Source organism: Mytilus trossulus, unplaced genomic scaffold (assembly GCF_036588685.1).
Source record: "Mytilus trossulus isolate FHL-02 unplaced genomic scaffold, PNRI_Mtr1.1.1.hap1 h1tg000128l__unscaffolded, whole genome shotgun sequence".
In the NCBI taxonomy this organism is placed as follows: domain Eukaryota; kingdom Metazoa; phylum Mollusca; class Bivalvia; order Mytilida; family Mytilidae; genus Mytilus; species Mytilus trossulus.
In genome coordinates this window covers 1,982,648-2,007,931 of record NW_026963301.1, presented here as the reverse complement: position 1 = coordinate 2,007,931, position 25,284 = coordinate 1,982,648, and the positions used below count along the sequence as shown (strand labels likewise).

General features: G+C 31.2%; 1 protein-coding gene across 1 annotated transcript in view; it reads right to left on the bottom strand.

Annotated features, from left to right (window-relative positions):
- LOC134700221 (uncharacterized) overlaps positions 1-24,972 on the bottom strand; it is a 57,110-nt gene extending 32,138 nt beyond the window's left edge. The window contains exons 1-12 of the mRNA XM_063561580.1: positions 24,863-24,972; positions 21,991-22,159; positions 17,528-17,685; positions 15,224-15,353; positions 14,560-14,711; positions 11,197-11,341; positions 10,656-10,822; positions 8,828-8,987; positions 6,449-6,603; positions 5,493-5,777; positions 3,711-3,998; positions 2,344-2,625 (exon numbers count right to left, since the gene is read on the bottom strand). Coding sequence (XP_063417650.1) covers positions 2,344-2,625; positions 3,711-3,998; positions 5,493-5,777; positions 6,449-6,603; positions 8,828-8,987; positions 10,656-10,822; positions 11,197-11,341; positions 14,560-14,711; positions 15,224-15,309 — 1,720 coding nt within the window. The 5' untranslated portion in view covers positions 15,310-15,353; positions 17,528-17,685; positions 21,991-22,159; positions 24,863-24,972. The remainder of the gene's footprint in view (positions 1-2,343; positions 2,626-3,710; positions 3,999-5,492; positions 5,778-6,448; positions 6,604-8,827; positions 8,988-10,655; positions 10,823-11,196; positions 11,342-14,559; positions 14,712-15,223; positions 15,354-17,527; positions 17,686-21,990; positions 22,160-24,862) is intronic.
- Between the last annotated feature and the right edge of the window lie 312 nt (positions 24,973-25,284).

Here is a 25,284-nt window from a genome sequence, read left to right as displayed (position 1 = left end):
CCAGTTCATGTTATTGACCCAATGTCTGTTGTGAACAGATGAATGTAAGACCAGATAAGACGTAATAAGATATACAAGATATAAGTATGATATATTATTGTATAGCAATATAATATTTCCCACAGAACGTAACCAAAAGTGAGCGTGCAATAAATTCTAATATTGCACTAGTGCAATAAATCTTTGAAATTCATGCCGTCAGCAACGTTTAAATTTTAGTTTAAACCAATTTTTACTTTCAAATATTATATTGCTATACAACAAAAGGGTTATTACATGAATATTGGGAATTATTGTACCTCGTAAAACATATATTGCACTCGCAAGCTCGTGCAATATAAAATTCTACTCGGGACAATATTCCCCAATATTCATGCAATAACCCTATATTATGATATAAGTATAATATTTCTTTAATTTTTTTTACCAAGAACCCAAGAAGATAGCCTTAATAAACCTTCTCATTTTTCATACAGTACATTTGACAATAAAACAACAATAACATTTGAATGCATAAAATTTCACATTAAATGTTTCTTTGCTAATTGTCCTCTATGTAACAAATTCAATCTATGATAGTTTAATTTTTATCACGATTTGCTTGATGCATTCATCCCCCTGTGCTCGTTGAATCATCTGGAAAAATAAAAATTAATGAAACAAAAATACTAAGGAATAATCATTTAATGATATTGGATTATATCTATTAAGTATTGTGATTCAATTATTATCTGATACGACGTTTTCAATATAAAAAAATGTACTCGAACGTTATGGTGGTTTTTTGTGTTTTTTTTTAAAACATTTTATGAATTTTCTTACTGAGAGTAACGATGTTTGAGGGGGGTATATAAAGAGTAACAACTCCGGTATTATGTTACTTACACAAACTGAGCAATCATTCTACATGAAGAAAAACAATTATCAACCAATCTGACAAACACTTTGCTAACCTATTACAAATTCACAAAACATATAAACCATAAAAGAGGGATAAAAGATACCAGAGGGACAGTCAAACCCATAGCCAATAAAACTGATCCTCTTTGTATTGTAAATGTATGTCATGTCTTAATCCTGAAAACAGTTCATGTCGATAAAAAAAATTATCACTTTCAGCACTGCAATATTCAATAAACTCATCATAGATACCAGGACTAAATTTTGTATATACACCAGACGCGCGTTTCGTCTACAAAAGACTCATCAGTGACGCTCGAATCTAAAAAAAAAGTTAAAAAGGCCAAACAAAGTACGAAGTTGAAGAGCATTGAGGAACAAAATTCCTAAAAATTTTGCCAACGACTTTAAACGATGGGAATTAAAATTATCGCACGACACTAGCAGACATGCATATTGGTAATACTGTAAGCTACCTCATTTTCGTAGATATTTTTTTCATATTTCACTCTTTTCAGTAGACTTCGTGACAATATCTGAACATAATTCAATAATACTAATTGTCAATTAAATTGACCTCGTTTAGAATATTGCAATATTCAATAAACTCATCATACATACCAGGACAAAATTTTGTATATACACCAGACGCGCTTTTCGTCTACAAAAGACTCATCAGTGACGCTCGAATCTAATAAAAAGTTAAAAAGGCCAAACAGAGTACGAAGTTGAAGAGCATTGAGGACCAAAATTCCTAAAAATTTTGCCAACGACTTTAAACGATGGGAATTAAAATTATCGCACGACACTAGCAGACATGCATATTGGTAATACTGTAAGCTACCTCATTTTCGCAGATATTTTTTTCATATTTCACTCTTTTCAGTAGACTTCGTGACAATATCTGAACATAATTCAATAATACTAATTGTCAATTAAATTGATCTCGTTTAGAATATTGCAATATTCAATAAACTCATCATAGATACCAGGACTAAATTTTGTATATACACCAGACGCGCGTTTCGTCTACAAAAGACTCATCAGTGACGCTCGAATCTAAAAAAAAGTTAAAAAGGCCAAACAAAGTACGAAGTTCAAGAGCATTGAGGACCAAAATTCCTTAAAATTTTGCCAACGACTTTAAACGATGGGAATTAAAATTATCGCACCTCACTACCAGACATGCATATTGGTAATACTGTAAGCCACCTCATTTTCGCAGATATTTTTTTTCATATTTCACTCTTTTCAGTAGACTTCGTGACAATATCTGAACATAATTCAATCATACTTATTGTCAATTAAATTGACCTCGTTTAGAATATGTCATTTTTTTTAAATATACGAAATGATTTAAATGCGCGTTATTTTTCAACTCTAAGTTGGTTTACAGTATATACTTTATATCAATGTAGAAATAGAATGTATAAGATAACTTACGTGTTACACGTAGAACCAATGATTCTGACATTTCGTGGAAATTTGTTCCAGGCTGGCTTACAATACATGTACATCGCTTGCCTTTATGCGCTGCAGTTGGAATAAATGACATTAGTGCAAAGACGGCATCTGGTGATCTAATTGAAAAATATGTTTGCAATTCGCCATTGCAAAACCATTTTGCATCTGGTCTTGGATTACCACCTGCGACCCGGCATATGAGATAAGATCGGAGTCCAGCCAAAAGGTCAGTGGAAGACACTGTCATCTGACTTACTGAATCTGTAATACAGAAAAGTAATAAGATGTGTAGCCATATTGCATTATTATATATTAAAAGATCCCTCGACGGAACTGTGGAAAGATTTAATTGAAAAAACATGTTCATCGGATTTGTAGACAAGCCTGCTACTACATGCGACTATTTCTTTTTCGTGACTTTTAGGAAGCTTTGATACTAGTATTCATTATAAAATACTATCCTGCTGATATAAATACAAAACAATGAAAAAGATTTCCTGCTAATTTTAAATGTTATCCAAATAAAAATGATTGCAAAGCAACTGATAAAACAACTAAGTTACAAAATTGTTCAAACTAGCAACGAACTGGTATTGAAAAGATGTTCATTTATCGCCAACCTCTTGTTTTATAAAAGAACACGACACTTGTCTTCTCATATTACATATTGAGTAATATGTTTAAAGTATTTGTAAAGTTATAACCGATGAGCTTTCATACATCATTATTAGTTTATGGTTTGTCTGGTTTGCACTACGCATACAAAGTTTACAGAGCTCTGCATTAATCATTAACCTAACTTTTTCCTAGTCGAGGAATCCGATTTTTCGACCATTTGATTACGAACCCTCTCAGTTTTTCCTTATTTAGTGTCATATTTTCTTGTGCTGAACATGCAATAATATTTTCTGCAAAACATAAAGCGAACCTAACTTATAAATTGAAAATCTCAGTTGTCAAAGAGTATTTCTAAAATGAGAGTAATAAGTATATTTCTATATGACCCTTGATATTTTTTCTAAATCATTTTGCATAGTTGTATGTTGGACTCAGAGGCTTAACTAGAACTGAAACTGTACTACATTAGTTGATAGCAATTTGGATATAATTAATATTTGTATACTTCAAATAATTATTTCAAACAAATGCAAAAACACGCCTCTATTTTAGAGGGCGTTAAACATTATGAGAGACCATATACATCCTAAGATTTCAAAATATGATGCGGTTTGATTGCCACCTTGAAAACTATCCATTAAAATTCAAATGTCATGAATATATAAGCAATAATATACCACCTTAAAAACTGTATATGTACACAAAAAGCACAAAAAACATTTACTCACATAACACATGCAACACTGATGTTTTGGAAATTTCTTCAAACGTTGTGTTATTTTGCTTCCCGATGCAGGTACACGTTTTGTTGTGGTAATCGGCAGTTGGCGTTATATGCAAGATTGAAGTAGATGTGTTATGTGTGACAATCGATGTAACATTATCATATGGTATTCCACTGCATGTCCACCAAACGCCTGGCAAGGGATTGCCGTCAGAAACCTCACATGTCAAAATGTCTGGTTGATGTTCAATAAGAATTGGTACTGTTACATTTAAATCATCTCTTACTGGATCTGTAAATAGATTAAGTCGCATTTATATACTAACCCGTATGTAATGTATTAGGTCACTAACACAGTATGTAACTAATAATATGAAAATTATTGTACTGTTAATTACTTTTAATGACTTTAATTTGTCTTGTACAACTTTTGGAATGTTTAAAATTTAGAACACATTTGTTGCTGAGTTGGCACTATCCTACAAACTATTTCTGGTTCATAGTTGGTAGGTATATTAGTTTAGGATAGAATCCCTTTGGTTGCATTTATTAGTCTAATAAGAAGCAACGTGTTTCGTGCATCACTTATGAGCCTTATGTAGACGAAACGCGCGTCTGACGTTTTTAATTATAATCCAGGTAACTATTTACACCACTCGGTCGATGTCACTACTGGTGGACGATCCTCCCCGATGGTATTACCAAGTAGTCAGCACTTCGGTATATCAATTATATGGTCATTTTTATAAATTTCTTGTTTACAAAATATTGATTTTTTTCGAAAAACTAAGGACTTTCTTATCCCCGGCAGAGATTACCATAGCCGTATTGGGTAAAACCTTTTGTAATTTTGGGTCATCAATTGTCTTCAACTTTGTATTCATTTTGGCTTCATAACTACTTTGATCTGAGCGTCACTAATGAGTATATGTAGACGAAACGCGTGTCTGACGTATTAATTTATAATTCTGGTACATTTGATAACTATCAAATAAGAAACTGTAAGATTAAGATAACTTTCAATATGTTTTGCTTTTATATTTTAGCATCTGCATAATTATTGTAATAATATATAGACAACACATTTGTAGTAGAGAATTTCAATGTAGGTATCCCATAAGTAAAAGAAAGATAGATATAACTTAAAGTCTTATACATATTGCATATATTGATTCTGCTAACTATTTTGTAGGCTATACATAACTCTTTCGCATATTGTAAGACCAATATAAAAGCAATCGTTGGTTATAATGAAATCAAATATTGATTTCAAAGAGTAGTTTTGGTAGTCCTTTAGCGTTTGAATGCAAATAAATTTGGTTATTTCCTATATCTTAATGATTAACAATGCGACTATACGCCTTGATACGCGTTAATGACAAATAAACGCAACCATGTAAATAATTTTCATGATTTAAATGATATATAGAGACAATAAATATACTTTAGTGTGTGTATACATACGCTAATCATAGATACAAGGATTGAATTTTGTATATATGCTATATAGACTTCGGTTTACTATGACAGAGTGTATAGGTTAATCACATTTACACTATTTCGTGACATAAGTTATAGACGCCTGTTTATGGAAAGTATGTCTTGTTTGATCACAAGATGTAATTTGGTTACACTAACCCTTAAACTCTTTTTATTCATATTTTATATTTATAAGAAAAATGACGCCCCTGTGTATACACAACTTACTTTTTCCTAAATGTATAACATGTTTAAAGCATATTTCCATCTGAACTTTATAAAATCTATGATTCATCTAAAAACTTACAATAAACTACAAGGATTTCTGTTTTTTGTATTTCGGGAAACGTCGTCTCATTATGATGAACAATGCATGTACATGTTTCTGCATTACACTCCCTCGAAGGCATAAATTCTAAAACTGAAATAACCTGATTCTCAGATAATATCACAGTAGCGTTGTCCTGATTACAACAGTTCCACCATATGTCAGGCACTGGACTTCCGCCGGAGGCAGAGCATGATATATTCACCAGTTCATTAACTAGCATAGGGGATGGTACTTCTAATTTCATTGAAGAAGGTGTTGGATCTAAGGATATATAGTTTTACAATTAATGTGTATACAGCATCTACATTGTACACAAACAAATGCATGAAAAAGTTATAAGAACCATCCTAATTGACATATTTCTGAAACCTCGTAATCGGTTTTAAGTCGTTAGGATAACAAAAAGGCATTTATCTAAAGCATGTAATAAAATGATAAAGTAATTAAATTAAATAGAAGATGTTTTCCCCGTATCACATTTATCATATTTTCCTCTCTTTTTTTTTCTTTTTTCTTAAATATAAACAAGATACAAGAATCTTTGTGGAAAAATGTAAATTGCATGACAAAAGGCATCACAATTGAAAACAGACGAAGGATAACATAGTTAAGACTAGTGAAGAACAAATGAAGTCATTAACCAATTGTGTTCATAAAGGGAATTATTAAAGTTTGGTATAGTTTTTTTTAGCTCCAGGTAGCTATATATATAATGTCATCACGACATTGTTGGATCAACTGTTTGATTGGTTTAGAAAGCCAGAAGCAAGCGTAATGAAAATCATAGTCAATTACGATTGTAAGAGTGGATTCTAAGGCACAAACGAAGTGCAGGTTTTAAACTCTTAACCTCAGTGTGAATAGGCTAGTGATAATATAGATGAATATATTTGACCTAGTAAAACAGACAAGATATAACATATATACTATACCACAAACGATAGCTGCCATCGAGTCATTTGGACATCTTACAGAGTAGCGAGGACAGTGTACAAGCTTTGTTTCATTACCAGTACAGTGGAAAGTTTCTTGGTAGATGTCATTTGATGATGTATTGTATGTGTGCCTTGATAATACTACAACATGTCTTCATTAGACAAAAGAATAATGTATGAACCTGAAATTAAACTGTCAATCGGCTTCTTTGAACAATCACTGAAGGTAGAACATGCATAGGATCAAGAATTAAGCAATTTCAATGTCGAAAACAATTGATTTGATATACTAGTAAGTTCTCCACATCAATTAGATAGTTAAACTCTCTCAGGCAAAGTTAGCTTTAGATGGCTTTGGCTATTTATTTTATGTATTTTTGACATATAGCTCTTCTTCCTGACGAAGTTAAATTCAAAAGCGTTTCGGACGCAAGAAATTATTAAACATGTGAAGTGACACGCACAGAAAAAATCTAATACTATAAATTTAGGCAATGGTCAAATCGATTAAGCGAAAACAAATCAGGGTCACAAACCAAAACCGAAATAAACAAATGAACTATAAGAAGATAAACCCAACAACAGAAACGATGAACTACTAAAAAAGAAAACCAACATACATATAAATGAACTATTTAAAACAACTATCATATTCCTCATTTGGCACAGGTAGTTCTATGAAAAAAATGATGTTTTGAACCTAGTTTTATGACTAACTAAACTTCCGGCTAACATGGAAATGTAGCGAACACCGCTTAAATGACCATATTGCGTTACAGGAATAAAAACAAATAAATGCAAGAATACTCAGAACATCTTTCATATATTTGGGAAGTTTAGCTATCTATATTACGTGGTTAAATTCATCATTTTCCTTGAAAAATGTATGTACAAATTGCAAGTAAGGAATATTATAATACGTTATTTTTCAATCATTCTTTTGGTTGATTAAGTGCAAAATTTGATTTAGTCAGTTTAAATGGACAACCTCTTTTCACGGCGGCGGTACTTTTGTTATACTTTTTATCGATAATGTAGCAATTTTACCTTACCATATTTGGAAATAGGTATTTAGTCAGATCTTAACACGTACTTGTGATTTGGTTAAACCGGTTTTGTTATAAATATACGGAGAAATGTCGAAATGTTAAGGGCTTAATTAAATCCGTATTTCGGTAGGATGGTGCAAGCATACGATTTTTATTGCGTCTTACGCTTTGAGAAGCGAATAATCTTTAACTACTTTATTCAAATATTGTGTAAAAACATTAATTTTGAGCTTTGAAAGTCAAGTGACTCGATCATTTTCCTGAGATAGTTTTAAAAAATTGCAAAGAAATATTTTTACAGTGGGTTAGCTTTCATTAGTCTTCACTATCTATAGATTAACAACTTTTGGTTATATTTATAATTTAGAATCATCATTGAAGGTGGAGCACGATTGCGCAGTTAATTAATTTTATTGATGTGCCATTTGTATGCAAGAGTGACATTCCGTTGTATTATGTGCCAATTCGAAAAAGTTATGCGAGTATTCTCTCCCCTTAACAGGTTAATTATTTTATGATTAAGTTTACGTTTCTGGTATAATTTTGAATAATTACAAAATGTATACATTCAATATATTTCAGTTTTTGTTATTGGTGTATCAAAAACATTGATGTACGAATATAATTTCATAAATTTGAAACGTTTAAAATGATTACATACCAATATAAAGAACCGTTCATCACTTTTGAAAAAGACTATGAACGAAAATTGTATAAATTATCTTCTCTTAATGATGGATTGATTGGCAAATGAACCAGCGTTATCTAATGGTAATCACAGAAAGGGACCGGCGAGCAATTTTTAATTGTAGCTTATTCAACCTTAAAACAATTTTCCTCTATAAACAAATGTTACTTTATTCAAATATAAGGACTTAGTTAGCTAAATCTACAAATTTTATTAAATATTATGATTTTTTATTGCAATAGATTAATATGCTAGATAATGCTTTTTAAAAGGTCCCGACAGGACATTATGAGAAAAGATTCAAAGACAAAGTGTTCTCCCAACCTGCATGAGGACTTGGTTATTGTTTCAATGCATTACTATTGTCCGAAGCTTATTGAATTTAATACAATACTGTATTACCTAAAATGTTTAGAATAAAGCAATATGCCATTTTCTAATTCAGTTAATCGTTTAAGAAATAATATAATAAAAAAAGCTGAATAAAGAATCTTCTATAAAATTGATCTGCAAATTTAAAAATTTCTGAAACATATATATTGTAGACTATTTTTGTGTTTAAGGAGATTACATGTTTTGTTTCTGTTGTAGATTTCAAGCAATATGTTGGCTAATTGACAAATGACTTAATTTACGTACCGGTAATTACCGTTTAGTTCTCGACAGAAGACGATGCCATCTCTTTTGTCGAATTCTAGGCTGCATATATTGGTTCTCTGCTTCCCAAGCATAATCTGAGCGATACCTTCATTAGGTTTATTTCCACCTCCAAGTGTGAGAGCCATTTCATCTGGTGAGCCTTTATTATTTTAACGGTTGAAAATAGAAATATAATTAAATCACGATTTTTCGTCAATTAAACAAAACGAAGGGACACAGAAGAATAAGAAATCAAGAGGTTTAAAAACAATAATAATAGTGTAATTTACCCTCCCCCTTTTTAACCCCAAAACAATGAGTTGCGAATGCATATACAAGAAACTTTTAGATATTCATTGAAAGATAAAAATTTTACTAGGAAAAAAAGACTTTAAGAAAAAATGAGGAAAACATAACGAGAGGCAAAAGATACCAAAGGACAATTCAAACTTATAAATTGAAAATAAACTGAAAACGCTACATAACTAGATTAAGGCGAAACCAGCAATTAAGCAGACAGTAGATTTATTATGGAATAATTACATTGGATGTATGTTTCATTATAATACGTTATTGTGATTGGCTAACTGCACATCACGTGTTATTCCTTTAGCAATTGCATTACTCAATAATTTTTTTTTTTTATTTGTTTTTATCAAATAATATCTTTATTGCACTTTTCTTTGCTGTTGTTACAAATTACTCGAACTACAGCAGTTGTCCGAGTATCCCTGTGAATTAGTCACTGGATAACCAGGGAATTTATTCAGTGAATTCATATTTATAGATGCTGTAGTTTGTTAGGCTTACAGTTCATGGTTATTACATACATTTTCCAAACTATATTGTTTCATGATTACGGAAAGTGTACAGTTTTTGTCCGGTTTGTTTCTAAAGATTAAAACTTTATGATCATTGACCTTTAACCTTATTGATGAATAATAAAACTTATCATTCGTGATAACACGAGGTCCGACAATAAAGTGCACAGGTAAATTAAACAAAAAATTGATAAGATTCGTGTTTTCATGATCCTAGCTGAAAAATGTGATTATAAGTATTGAATGCTTTTTTTGTAACTTCATAGGGTTGTAAAATCGTTGACCGTGTACACATTTTTAGAATGAAGCGCGTCCGCGCTTCATACAAAATGCACTTCGGTCAACGCTTTTACACCCCAATGAAGTTACAAAAAGAAGAATTTATTTCTTAAATGTTATATTCATTGTGGTGGCGTCCGTAAAACTTCTAAAGATATATCTTCACATTATCCATTTATTAATATCTATTTATAATCTTTTGTTAAAAAGAAACTAAGCTTTTAGCAGATGCTCAAAACCAAATTTCCTTTACCTTATGTTATGAGAACAACTTGATTGTTACCATAAAGAAAATTATTGTTATAGTATAGTTGATTGCTGTATTGGATCTACGAAAATTAAGATATATATGAAAGATGATATTTTATATTGTCCTTTGTCTGTTATTACATAATCAAGTATGACTTTTAAATTCGCAATTAGTTGAAAAAAAAACTAATAATTTTTTTTCTAAAATCAATGAATGAAAACAACTTAGTGTAATGTTATTTCTCGTTGTTTGCTTGGGTTTGTGAAACTAAACTAATCCTCAATACTAATCAAAATCCCCATTTATCTTTTTCGCTATTCCAAATATTTGATTTTATATATGCTTTAAATGAAATCGAAACGTGTAATAACAATTATGTGAACCACGAGAAATACGACTGTGAATGTTCAATGATGAACTGTATATAGAGCAAATCTGTTCCATGTTTAGAAAATTGATTACAAATGTGTGCGCTTACATTGAATACCAACATCTTCTCTGTGTTTGGTGTCACAGTTGTGAGTATTCCAGGAAGTGTGTCTGCAATTTACTATACTTGACTCCCTTCCGGTACAGACAATGTCGTCTAGTATATAGTTTGAACCGTCACTCAAATCTTTAAACTCGTAGGAAAAACGTCCATTCCTGAAGTATTTCAAAGCATTTATTTAGAGTACCAGTACTACTATAAAGTTCTTAGCCAAATAGATTATTATATCGTTTCAAATTATTGTGCTATCATTTTCGAATCTCAAACCTGCTTTAAAATCGATAATTTGAAAAATAACATAATTGTTGCAAACACATCATACTATAAAAATCCATATTGATAAAAAATTATTGTAGAAAAGCACAAATACAAGCAATACAATTACACCAAATACTATGTTTAGAGATGGCCGAACGAAGTAGTCATTTTTGTAAAGTGAAATCAGCAGATCAACTTCATTAAAAGTATTTCAAAACATTTTTTAAGACAGTTTTATGCTTCTACACGATAAATCAAGAACTTTACTAACCAAGATAATTCTAAATATCTGCAAACTACTGATGCCTCGATATCGCCAAATCCGTCATCACAAACAGTTCCCCTTTGTCCGCCATGATAAATCTCTAATCGTCCATTGTAAGGTGTGTTTCCGTGTGACAGTATCTGACCAAAACCTGAAAGTAATTAAATATCAAAATGACAAATATCTTCATTATACTAGAAAAAACAGGTAGAACAGTTTGCATTTACACACTTTTATGATACATGCTTTTCTGTATTCATCTGAAAGAAAAAAAAATGAAAAGATATTAAAAATGATACATGTTCACATGAAGCCTGAAAACATACTGTGGATTCATTTATGTTCGTAGGTATCAATTTTTGTGGATTGCTGAAAACTTGCATATTTGTGGATCTTTAATTTCGTGGTTTGCCAATCTCTATATACAAAGCCTATTGAAAATATGATATTTGTTGAACATTTGAATTCGTGGTTCATCTGTAACCAAGAAACCCACAAAAATTGGTATCCAACGAACAATAATGAGTCCAAAGTATTTGAATAAACTTAAATTTGTCATTTCCGAGAAGAAAAATGACAAAAATTAGTGCATAGGAACATAGAAGGAAGAAGATGATGAACGATGAAATTGAAAACGTGTCATATGGTTTAGCATGCTGCAGTTTTTCCATTAAATTTCAAGGAAGTGTATTTTATATGCATAGCTAATATGTTCAATGAAATTTCATACACGGCCATTATTTTGAAAACATGTTCGTTAAACACTTTTTGTTGCACAGTTAATCTGAAAATGCATCGCACTGTACAGCATGCTGTCATACCATATAACTAATTTTAGGAAGCTTTGATGTATTTTTCTGAGAAAATTGCGGCTGTAATTTTTTAAGATAGATGGAAATATCGACAAATAGTATTAAAATTGTAAAATATTTAACCTCTTCTATAAGTTATAACGGTGCAGGAGAAAAGCAAATCATAGATTTCTAAGATTTCTAAATAAGAGAGTTTTGTTGCAAGATAGAATTCACTGTATCCTTAAAATTGTTTCATAGATTTATATCGGAGTTTTGGTTATTCATTGTAGTAACCTACGAATAAGTATCATTTATCCTCAATTGTATTTCACAATTGTTTATATCGATCGTTGATCAAGCTGACATTTATCGATGCCACATACTAGTACAAGAGGTTTACGATACTAAAGGGACATAAACTTTAATCAAAACATATTACTGAAATACCTTTTGATGTCATTACTAACACCAAAGTAAATTAATTAGTATTGTCTCCTTTTAGTTTGACATTTGTTGTCCAAATTTCGTTAGATTTTCAAATGTATATAATTAACTACATATCAAAATGCAATATACGCATGAAATCATACATCTGAACAAATTAAAGGTTAAATGGTACCAAACACCTTTACTAAAATTAATTTGGCTTATGATAAAAAAAATCAAAATTATAAGAAACACACTTTTTCGGAAAATATTCGTTGGACACATATATGAGGGTATCACCAGCCCAGTAGGTCCGAGAACACAATTAATTCGTAGTGCATTTCTTTGAGAACGTAAATGAAAATAAAAAAAATCCCACCTGCGCTTTCTCAAAGAAACTTTTACAGTGTGTTGTACTACTTTTGGGACAAATTATATCAAATTTATAGAAAACTTCATCGCCTCTGACTGAAAATATGGACAATTTTATGTTTAGGGCGTCTTGAAATGTTTTGACAGCTTCCGAAGTGCTCATTTTCAGCCTTTTTCAGCTGGACCAAATCACTACTTTCCTTGAAAAATTCTGGACCCAATTTTTTTTAAAGTGTAATTTCATCCCCCTACTTGCAATTTGAGGCATTGAACATGGAGAAATAAATTTGGAAGGGGTATAAAAATTAATGGCAAGTAACCCACTGTCAACACTAGGGACTATATTTGTGAACAACGAAAATCAAGGGACGACAATGGTGGTCTCGGACCAGTAGTCAGCACTTTGGTGTTGACATGAATATCAATTATATGGTCATTTTTATAAATTTTCTGTTTACAAAACTTTAATTTTTCGAAAAAAATAAGGATTTTTTGACCCCAGGAGTAGATTACCTTAGCCGTATTTGGCACAACTTTTTTTGAATTTGGGGTCCTCAATGCTCTTCAACTTTGTATATGTTTGGCTTTTTAACTATTTTGATCAGAGCGTCACTGATGAGTCTTATGTAGACGAAACGCGCGTCTGGCGTTTAAAATCATAATCCTTGTACTTTTGATAACGATAGCAGTTCGAATAACACCAATTTTGATCATTGAGAAGTTTTATATTTTCTAAACAATAGAACGTAATTAAAATGTTCAGCTGATTGAATTTTAAGAGTTATGTCCCTGTAGTGTTATGTTCCACCTAAATATGTGCAATATGTATTACTTAACTAAACTGAAAAAACAGGTTTTATCCACCTTAGTCAGAAAATGCCTGTATGAAGTCATGATTTTGACAGCTATTACAGTGTAAATATCTCCAAATTGATACGATATTCCCGTGATTGCATTTCCTATCATAATTTTCTTGAAAGAGGATTGTTGCTCACAAAGAAGCAATTAAATCAAGAGTTCCAAATGGTAAAGTTGAAATCCTCTCTTCGTAAATTTTACGGATGCCATCACGAGTTGATTGACCTTTATGGAATTACCGTTTCACAAATGATATCGGATATGTTCCTTATGTCGTAACTACAATTCCCTTCCCTTTCATAAAAATGACCTTACGAATTAGACTATTTACCGGATTTGTTATCTCATAAGGAACACGACGGATGTCACATTGGAGCAGAATCTGCTTACCCCTCCGGAGCACACCTTAGATCAACCCTGTTTTTTGGTGGTGTTCGTGTTGTTTATTTTTTAATTTTCTATGTTGTGTCATGTGTACTATTGTTTGTCTGTTTGTCCTTTTCATTTTTAGCCATGGCGTTGTCAGTTTATTTTCGATTTATGAGTTTGACTGTTCCTCTGGTATGTTTCGTCACTCTTTTTATCCATTCGTTTGATTTGTTTGAGCTTTTCATTTTGCCATTTGAAGAGGGTCTTTCTGTTTTGACTTTTCCTCGGAGTTTTTTTTTTTGTTTTTTTGTTTTTTTTACTTTTTACTATGATTTTATGCAATATTATATAGTAAAGCTTTTTTTGTCATTTGGTATCTAAATGAAGTAATGTTTTATTTATAATTAAAGATAACTTAAGCTGTATTTACTATTAGTATAAGATCACTTGTTGCGTACTTGAATAGGCATTTCCAATAAGAGGCCATAGAAGTTTTCGGATATTGAAATCTTTTAAATGCATTAAGAAAATACAAAACAATTTTTCTCACATCTAAAAGCAGTCCATTTGGCCATACAATCCCCATATGAAGTATACGTTCTTGTGCACTCTGATAACAGCTGTTCGTTTCCGCTACAGTTTATATCCATAAAACCTTCTGTTTCCTGGGATGAGGGAATGTCATCAGCGACAATTAATTTGCTGAAAAAAGGTTGAAATTATTGAATAATTGAAAATATAACCTTATCGAATGATTCAAATACTATCGTCGTGAAATGCTGTAAAAGAGAATTTAAGGAAACCAAATCTCGCATTCACATTGTTTGTTTGAAAGAATATGATTTTATATTGGAATGCAATTGAAGAAAAAAAATAGTGCATGTCTTTCTAGTAAAACTAATGCCATACATATATATACGATACCATTTACCATGTTCAAGATCAAAATACATTTTTGATATCAAATCTGTTTTTTTTACAAACGTACTTTTATTTTGACAACTAATATGTTTACCGTTTGTTACAATTATGTCTGTAACATGCTGATTTTTTTTAAAGTTACTTCGTTATCGTTTTCTAAACAAATTTTAAATCCATACAATTAGTTTTGTAATAGTTTATAGAAAACGGAAATGTTTTATCATTATCCAACCTTTTCCCCATAATATCACATTTGTCTTCGAAATTCAGTTAACTTGAATGATATTGATTACCTTTCAAAACCAAGCATTTGGCAAATATTTTCTTCAGCAATATTTATGTTGCACACTTGTAGATATGAGTTACTTATGTTAAACATAATAACATAATCTTCCTAAAACCTGCGTATACTCCACATCTGCTCTGTAAAATAAATTTGATTACAGATAATCATTACAAGGCTGAGATAACCCTTAAAGATAAAAGTCTTACCAGAGGTTATGGGTCTTTAAACCTCCCTATTACGAAAACTTATATAACAAAAAATTGTGAATAAGATATATACGTTACCTTAGCTGTATCTGTATTTGGCCTTTTTAACTTTTTTGGATTCGAGCGTCACTGATGAGTCTTTTGTAGACAAAACGCGCGTCTGTCGTATATATGTTACAGTAAATAGGTGACATTAGGAATTACACGTAATTACTAAACAGATCAGTAAATACCTGTAATTACTAGCCAATTTAGTAATTACATGTATTTACTGATGGTTTCAGTGATTACTGCTATACACTGATTTTTTTTGTCATTTTTCCAGCTATTTACTCATGTACTAACTTGATATTTTTGTTTCAAAATTAAATAAATAATTCAAGATACCAAATAACAAAGTAAAAGGGTAGGTAGTTTAGCTCTTAGTTCATTAGAGATTAAGGAATATAAGGCACATCAAAGGTGTATACTCTTAAGTGTTTGTGAATTGAAACTGGAAAATAGTACGATGTTTAAAAAGTTTTGAAACTCCCTAAAACATTTTCATCATGCAAGACAATGATATTAATTTAAAATTGAGAAATACTTTTGTGAGAAGTTTATAGGCAACTTCGCCACATCTTTTTGGTGATAGACATTCAATAATGCCAAATTTGGTTGAATAATCTTGATAATTCCTTTTAAAATCTCATAATTTCTTAAAATAAAAATCTCCATCAGGCATGATTTGCACATAAACTTGCCCAAATGACATCAGTTAAATTCATTTTACAAAATGGGTTTATTAACAAATTTTTTTGTCAGACTGTTGTGTTTACAATTTGATGATGTTACGAGTCACATTTCATATTTTTATGAGTTTTTCCAGACCCCAAATTTTAAGCTTATATACCTGCAACAAAATGTTATCATCGTTTTTACTTGTATAAGAATCATCTTTTGTGTTGATTGAATAAGTCAACTTAATGGTCTTAACCTTTTGTTTTACTTTTAATTTTGTCATTCTGTTTCTTTTTGTAGCGCCTGCAACTTTTATCACAAAAGCAAGATATAGCAAACCTTTCTGTCCTCAGCAGCATCCACAAATATTCACTATGTGGTTAAAGTTCTTTGAATTTTTATAACTTTCTTAAAATATCCTGAATTTCTACAAAACTAGAACAGAAGCTTGTTCTTATATGATCATAAGATAATTTTCAAGTAGCGAATTTTGTAAAAATAAAAATCAAGTGTTTCAGTATCTTACTTATAATTGGAATTAGTTTTTATGCCAGTTAACTTTACATTCACACTGTGGTTAAAGTTTTTTTTAAATTTTAATAACTTTCTCAAAATATCCTTCATTTCTACCAAACTTGGACAGAAGCTTGTAACGTGTATGATCATAAGATAATATCCAGAAGTAAAGTTTGTAAAAACAAAATTATTTTTCGTATAATCCTTATAACGGACTGCGTTCCTAGAAACCCTTACAGTTCTAAATCTGAATACATCAGTGACCTATCTTTAGCTATAGGGGTTGAATTAAAGGTCACATGAATACGTATTCAATGAACTCCAATTATTCACTTGCAAGTGCACAACTCATCAACCAGGTTTGTCAGCTTATTTTAGTAAAATAGAACAAGATTGACTGCTAAAAGTGAATTATAATTTCACTATATCATTTTCATTAATGATTTAACAAAAACAAATCATTTTTTTTTATATCTCTTAGCTAATGCTCATATAACAAAAAGGTACATTTTAGGCTAATCACTTTTTAAGAGTACTCACTGATCTTCTATATTTAGTAATATCATAACTTTTAATCAGCTGACCATATTAAAACATTGTTTTAACAGTTAGTTAATAGGTGTAAAAATTCATTTTAAAATTAGTAATTACTGGTAATAACTAAGCCGTTTCAGGAATTACTTGTATTTACTAAGTACATCGGGGATTATATGTAAGTACTAAATTTAAGTAATAACATGTAATTCCTAATTTCACCTATTTACTGTAACATATACAAAATTAAGTCCTTGATGAGTTTATTTTCAATACAATTAAACGAATTTTTTTGTCAATATTATAAAGACAAAAACAGAACACTTGAATTTTACCACATCGAACGCCAACGTCCTCGTCATGACTGCAGTCATGTTCTCGCCAGTTTTCACGTGGACAATCCATTATGTCCTTCTCCGATCCAATACATTGAACCTGGTCAAGAACTATAGGCAATTTTCCTTTACGGTAAGTTAACATCACCATCGCATCACTGGAAAATAAAGACATACAGCACAAATAAAAGATTGAAACCCTTCATACATCATATAAAAAGGAGATGTGGTATGATTGCAAATGAGACAACTATCCACCAAAGTTCAAATGAAGAGGATTATGTTTTTATATCGGGAGTATTAAATAACAATGATACTGGCAGGAGCTATGAAGCAATGGTTTATTTGCATTCGTATAGAGTCTGCTTATTGTATGGTGTTCAGATGATTATCTATTGTTTGAATTTACTGGTTTATAAATCTTGCTCACTATAAGATGGTATTAAAAAAGGTCAAAGGTTCATTATCTCATTTTAAAAAAGAAGTATACGAACACAGAAAATAAAAAACTAAAGTTTTTACCAATACAAAAAAAAAGATAAGAATTAGACTTCCGGTAATGTCATGCTTGAATGATGTACATGTATTTCTATTGCACTTTTTTTAGTATATTAAAACAGAATATGCTGAACAAAGTATTTTCGATACATTTATAAGTTTTAGTATTACAAAGTACCTATGTAGAAATGTGCAGTATATGCACCTTGTTTTTTTTTTCTCGCAGAGTGTATTTTTTATAAGACAAATAAACGTCCCAGTTGGAACTACCTTACACAGTTTAGACGCTGATTTATATTTGTACTTTTACACTTTACACGTTTTATAAACTTGTTGTATGAATCAATTCGGTTTGATAAATAGTCAAACAAGTCTTGGTAATAAACATCAAGATAGTTATCACAGCTATTACCAGGAGTTCATTTGAATTCTGTATAAATTAAGGTAACAATAGTATACCGCTGTTCAAACGTTAAAAATCGATTGTGAGAAAACAAATCTGGGTTACAAAATAAATCTGAGAGAAACACATCAACTATGAGAGGAAAACAATTAACGTAGCAACAGAAACACTGACGTGAAACAAAAACAAACGATAATGCAACATACATAGAAAAGAACTTTTTTGATAACCACTGCAATATTCCTGAAAGTGGTACAAGACATTCAAGAAAACATGTTAGGTTGAACCTGGTTTTATGATATAAGTCAACTTTGGTAAAACATAGTTTTTGTCAGGAGGAGTAGGAGATCTCACATGTGCCTTAATATATTGATTATTTTCTAACAGTATTAGATACGGACGGCTTGGTACCTTGAAGTATACATAAATAACTACTATGAGGTAAGTAGAAGTGTCAACGGAAATTACTTCCAATTTTCCATGCGAAACAGTTATGTATAGACTAACAAAATGGTTAGCAGAATCAAAATATGCAATATGTATAAGACTATTAGTTATGCCTATCTTCCTTTTACTAACTACATTGAAATTCTCTACTACAGATTTTTATCTATATATCATTACGATAATTATGCAGATGCTAAAACGTAAAAGAAAACTTATTGTTTGTTATCTTAATCTTACAATTTCTTACTTCATAGTTATCAAAGGTTCCAGGATTACAAATTAATATATCAAACGCGCGTTTCGTCTACACAGACTTATTTATGATGCTCAGATCAAAATAGTTATAAAGCCAAATAGAGTACAAAGTTGAAGAGCATTGATGACCCAAAATTTCAAAAGTTTTACCCAACACAGCTAAGGTAATCTATGCCAGGGATAAGAACATTGTTTTTCGAAAAAATAAATGTTTTGTAAACAGGAAATTTATAAAAATGACCATAAAATTGATATTCGTGTCAATACCGAAGTGCTGTCTACTTGGCTGGTGATACCATCGGGGACGAAACGTCCACCAGCAGTGTCATCGACCGAGTGGTGTGAATAGTTATCAAATGTACATGGATTATAATTAAATACGTCAGACGCGCGTTTTGTCTACATAAGGTTCATCAGTGACGAACGAAACACGTTGCTTCTTATTATACTAATATATGCAACCAACGGGATTCTATCCTAAACTAAGATACCTATGAACCAGAAATATTTTGTAGGATAGTACCACTCAGCAACAAATGTGTTTTAAATTTTAAACATTCCAAAAGTTGTACAAGTAACATTACAATAATTTAATATTATAAGTTACATACTGTGTTAGTGACCTAATACATTATATACGGGGTCAGTATATTCCATATGGGGTTAGAGATCCCGTATACAAGTACATCGTATAGGGTCACTAGCACAATGTGTAACTATTTTTTGTTACTGGCTATCTATATTTGTTGAATTAAGACTATATTTGCAATCATGCGACATCTTCTTATTTTTACATCTAAGTGTTCACGTGTTCAATTTTACGAACCTACTTCCATTGGTCTGCAGAAAAGACCTAATGTCAACAATAACAATTCAATATCAAAAACCTCGATATAAGAATTCTAAACAGAACTTTCCATATTAGCAATAACTAAATAATGTCAAAGTCGTAACTCCACTACTTACTGTGTATTGAAATAAGCTCCGTCTCCCTACTAACCTAAAATGGAATATACACAATCTCCACGTGGGCGTTTTTAACCAATAAAATTTAGAATGGAAAAGGGGAATGTGTCAAGGAGACAACAACCCAACCATAGAAAGAACAACAGCAGAAGGTCCCCAACAGGTCTCCAATGTAGCGAGAAATTCCCACCCGGAGGCGTCCTTCAGCTGGCCCCTTAGCAAATATATACTAGTTTAGTGATGATTTGGGACAGGTGCAAAAATATATTTAGATATATTTATGAGACCTCAACCCTCCCCCTATACCTCTAGCCAATGTACAAAAGTAAACACATAAAAATACGCACATTTAAAATTCAGTTCCAGAGTTTGATGTAAGATGATGAAACCAAAGAAAATAAACAAAATGACAATAATACATAAATAACAACAGACTACTAGCAGTTAACTGACATGAAAGCTCCAGACTGCAATTACACTTCTTACATTTACATAGATACCGAAATGTCACAACGAGAGAGAGTATCATATACGGAATTAACCACTTTGCAATTTCAGATCCTCGTTCTATTACACAGAACTACATTATCCAAATTTATTACACAGAACTACAATATCCCAATTTGTCAACCCTCAAAAGTTATTTCACTTCGGGCTGCGCCCTCAACGAAATAACCTTCTCTTGTTGACAATTGTGGATATTCACCTCTTCAACTGGCCATAATTGTATATAATAATACCTAACATGTATTAAAAACAATTTTATTGGGCAAAACATTATCACGTGACATGGAATAAATCAGTTAATTTTCATTTAATTGCAAGGAAGAACGAATAACCCTTAAAATTTTCACCAGCGTTGAATAACCCTATTATTCACAGGAGAACAACCTTTTTATCTTGATTTGCACCCATGAAAATGACGCCACAGAGGTAAAAAAGTAACAAGATAGCAACGTTCTAGTTACAGAAAGCCTATTGATCGAGAGAAGAATAAATAGGGCTTTGGACTAGCATCTTGTTCCGATTATAATCTAATAAACGGTTTTTTTCAGGGCAATCAATATCTTACAAAAAGAATCTATCTTTATTGTGCATACGAGAATCCTCAGACACAAATGACGTATTTCTGAACGTCAACTTGTGTTTGTTACTGACTTTAGTAAGGTTACGTGCTTTTACAATTAATTCAAAAATTTTTAGTAATGTAATTTCGTTTTAAAAAAAATATTTTAGATCTGAAAACCGAAATTCTTGAATAATTAATTTTTAATCGATACTAATCATCATTGTGTGTATGTTGTATTTAGTTATAAAAAAAACGATCAGAAAACAATTATGTGAACTAATATCTTATGTTCAGAAGTAAAAATAAAGTATAGGCAGCTGAATAATAGTTATCAAATGTACCAGTTTTATAACTTATTACGCCAGACGCGCGTTTCGTCTACATAAGAATAAAACATTAATTTCCCTTAATAGATGAAAAATAACACTGCATTTATATGGGGGAAATGGGTTATATATGAACTTATCAACGTTTACTAGTATATAAGAGCAGAAAATGTTTGCCAAAAAGAGTGTAGAATGTGTTTTATGGGGAGAAACTCACATTGCTCGATAGCATCTTTGGCAATCAGCTATATATGGACATTGGGAATTATTGGAACAAGCGAATTTGATTAACATCCCGGTTCATACTAAGAAAATAATCAATTTTCCAAACGTTCTTTGTTTATATTCTAAATCTGGTTTAGAACAGGCAGTTGACTACTGCTCTTGAAAATATTTAAACACAATAATACGTTTCACAAAGATAATAAAATGCACAGAAGTGATAAAATTATATTACAAATATATATTAAAATATGATAAATATGATATTTATGCTTACCCGTCGAACCCCAACATTCGACAAACCACTCTAGCGGACAAATTTGTGAACTCATCATCGCAGACATTGCCCCATTCGTATTGGTTGTACACCTCTAAGCGTCCTTCAATGATATCAACGCCATTTTCGTGACGGGAATAACCATCCACAAGTCTAACTTTTGATGCATCTGAAAATCATATTTGTCTTTGATTTTAAACCAATAGAAAAATTCTGGGTGGTATTTTTTACTTTGAAATTGGTAGAACATGTATCAATTTCGCGCGTTACTAGTTGAGTGCTAATTGGAACTATTTGCAACTCCCATAAAAACATTGTATTTGGCTTGTAAATATTTTTCCAGTCATGTTACGGACTAAAAAAATATGAAGAGAGAATTGAGAGTTCATTGCCATTTTCTCAACTTCTGTAATAATACCATGAATATTTATCAGTGGTGCAACGTATTAATTTAATCACGTCTGTCTGTCTGTCAACATTTTTATAACGTAGGATAAGTCATAAATACATTATCTGAGTTCAATGATTTATATAACAGTGTTTTAGTATGTAAAATGAAATCTGTATCAAAGATTTAGAAAATGTATTAAAAACTTCCTATGAGAGAACAATCCACCACAGTTCATATATGTGGGTAAAAACTAATAAAGTTCATCGAACTGTCTGTTACAATAAGAAAATGCTAGCTAGCTTTAATACCAGGTTCAAACCACAAGTTTCAACATAAGAAAATGCCTTTAGCTAGACATGAATATGACAGTTGCAATTGAGTCGTTTAATGTGTTTGAGCTTTTTAAATCGCCATTCGATTATATTAGGGACTAACCGTTTTTAATTTTCTTCCGTTATTTGGTCGTTTTGTTATTTACTTTTTTTTTGTAATGAACACCAATGTGTTTCAATATTTCATTATTTCAAAATTGTTTGATGCTCATTAGGCATAAGTAAACGTTATGAAGAAGCAGAATATAACAAACACATATAACGCCCATAATGTTTAGTTTATTAGCAAGAAAAACATAGAATTAATTTACGACAAGACAAATCCTCGGTCATATGTGGCACAGATATTTCTAATATCAAACAAATTATGATCCCGTCCATAAAACATTTCAAATGGTAAAATCGTTCTAGCAAGTATTCAAAACATGCTTTTTAAGCAACAACCTTTTATCTTATGTTTCATGATAGCTGACACAAGCTCTGTAATAGTGTATCAGTTGATTACATTATAATCCAACACCAATATAACAATATCAACCCCATACACAGAATAAAGGGCAATAATTAAATTGAGAATGGAGATGGGGAATGTGTCAAATAGACAACAACCCGACAAAAGAGTAGACAACATTCGAAGGCCACCAATGGGTCATCAATGCATCAGAAAACTCCTGCACCAGGAGGCGTGCTTCAGTTGACCCATTAACAAAAATGTATACTAGTTCAGTGATAATGGACGTCAAACCGAAATGCGAAATAAACAAAAGAAACTAGAATTAAAAACCGTACAAGACTCACGGGGGGTCAACTTCCTATTATTGGGTAAACGGGGATGTGCCAAAAATATGGGTCATAATTTGGCGACATTTTATATAAGAATGACCCTCCTTTTTAATGACATCCTATATTAAAATGTATTTACGTTTGATAACTTTATATTAATTTGGGGTATGATCTACATATCATATATAAATGTGCTTAATTGAGAATCTTACAAACTGCACAGCCTGTCAAGCTGCTCCGGCTATACACAAGTGCCCCACACCATAATTGTGGTCAATTTCAATGTTTTCTGTACCTTCAGGTTCACTTGTTTCTTGTAGTATCTTTGAAAACCTCCCTCGTTTTTCGCGACAGACGACCGAGTCGGCCATTTTGTGTAATTGTTTACATTGGATATGATTATTACGTTACTTCCAAAACACATATTCGCACCTAAAATTAGATATTTCAACTAAATAAATCAATTTAATATGGAAACTGAAAGAATATTTGTATTTGTCTATTTTTTTAAATGTAAAAAATAAAATTATTGAAATCGCCGGAAAATACCGAGGTGAAAAGATAAGATCGACCTCGGAAGACTTCGACTAATTTTAGTCACGTGGTCTATTGTGGGTCGGATACCTTAAGGGAAGCTGGTATATTTATGAATTATGAGTGATGATGAGTTAGTGCTTATATAACATGTTTAAGCATGGGTCATATTTTTAATATTATATATAAGTATAGGTCATTCTTTCTTAAATTTTTATATAACTATAGGTATTGAAATTCAGTGAATGTTATATTAAAATGGGTACGTTTTTTAAAGGAAAAAATGGCACACCCCTACCAAAAAACCATCGAAGTTATACCCCCCCCCCCCCCCCCGTAACAAGACTAACAAAGGCCTGAGGCTGTCAATATCTGGGCCAATCGTATGTGCAAATGTAAAGTCACAATACACGACATAAATTTGCCCGATGATATAATTAGATATATAGATAGTTCTTAATATAAAAAGATTTCACATATGACGAGTTAGCATGATAAAACAAATAGGTGAAATAATTATATGTTGATTATGTTTTTGGGGCTTTTTTTGTATCAATTGTCGGTATATCGTGGTTTGGAAAAGTATGGATGTACAAAACAATTATATCTGATTGGAATATTTGCATACAATAATGACGTTTTAACATACATGCTGTTAATATCAAATTTGAATTGGTTGATTTTAGGAATTTTTCACATTACAAGATTGTTCTGAATTGTTCTCAAAAACCTAATTTTCTTTCGCCAAAATGGGTTTTAAAGCTGCTCTTTCACATATAATAAATACTTAATAAAATTCGTATACAAGACATTTAAATAATCAAAACATTACCTGCTCCTTGTTTAGTTAAACAATAAAAGACAATACATAATATAATCCAGACCATCTCTGTTGGAGAGACGTCTTAACAATGATCAGCTAAGATAATAATAGAACAATTTAGTTTCACATACATAACTGTCAGTTAAGTGGTCATATGTAATAATTATCCCATTGAAACAATTAAAAACGAAGTATTCACATGACATGTGTATCAAGAGTGTTGAATACAGTATCACTAACCTTTAAAACCAACAACCAAATATAAACATAATGCAGGAAAATTTCGTGATTACTTTTTTAAATAAAAACATAGAAAGATAATACCAAGTCACTAAGTTTCAGACTAAACATGCGATACCTACTTTGTTTTCATTATACAAAAACTCGGGAAACTGCAGAACGACGAGGGTTAGAGTCAAAAGGGGCATGGG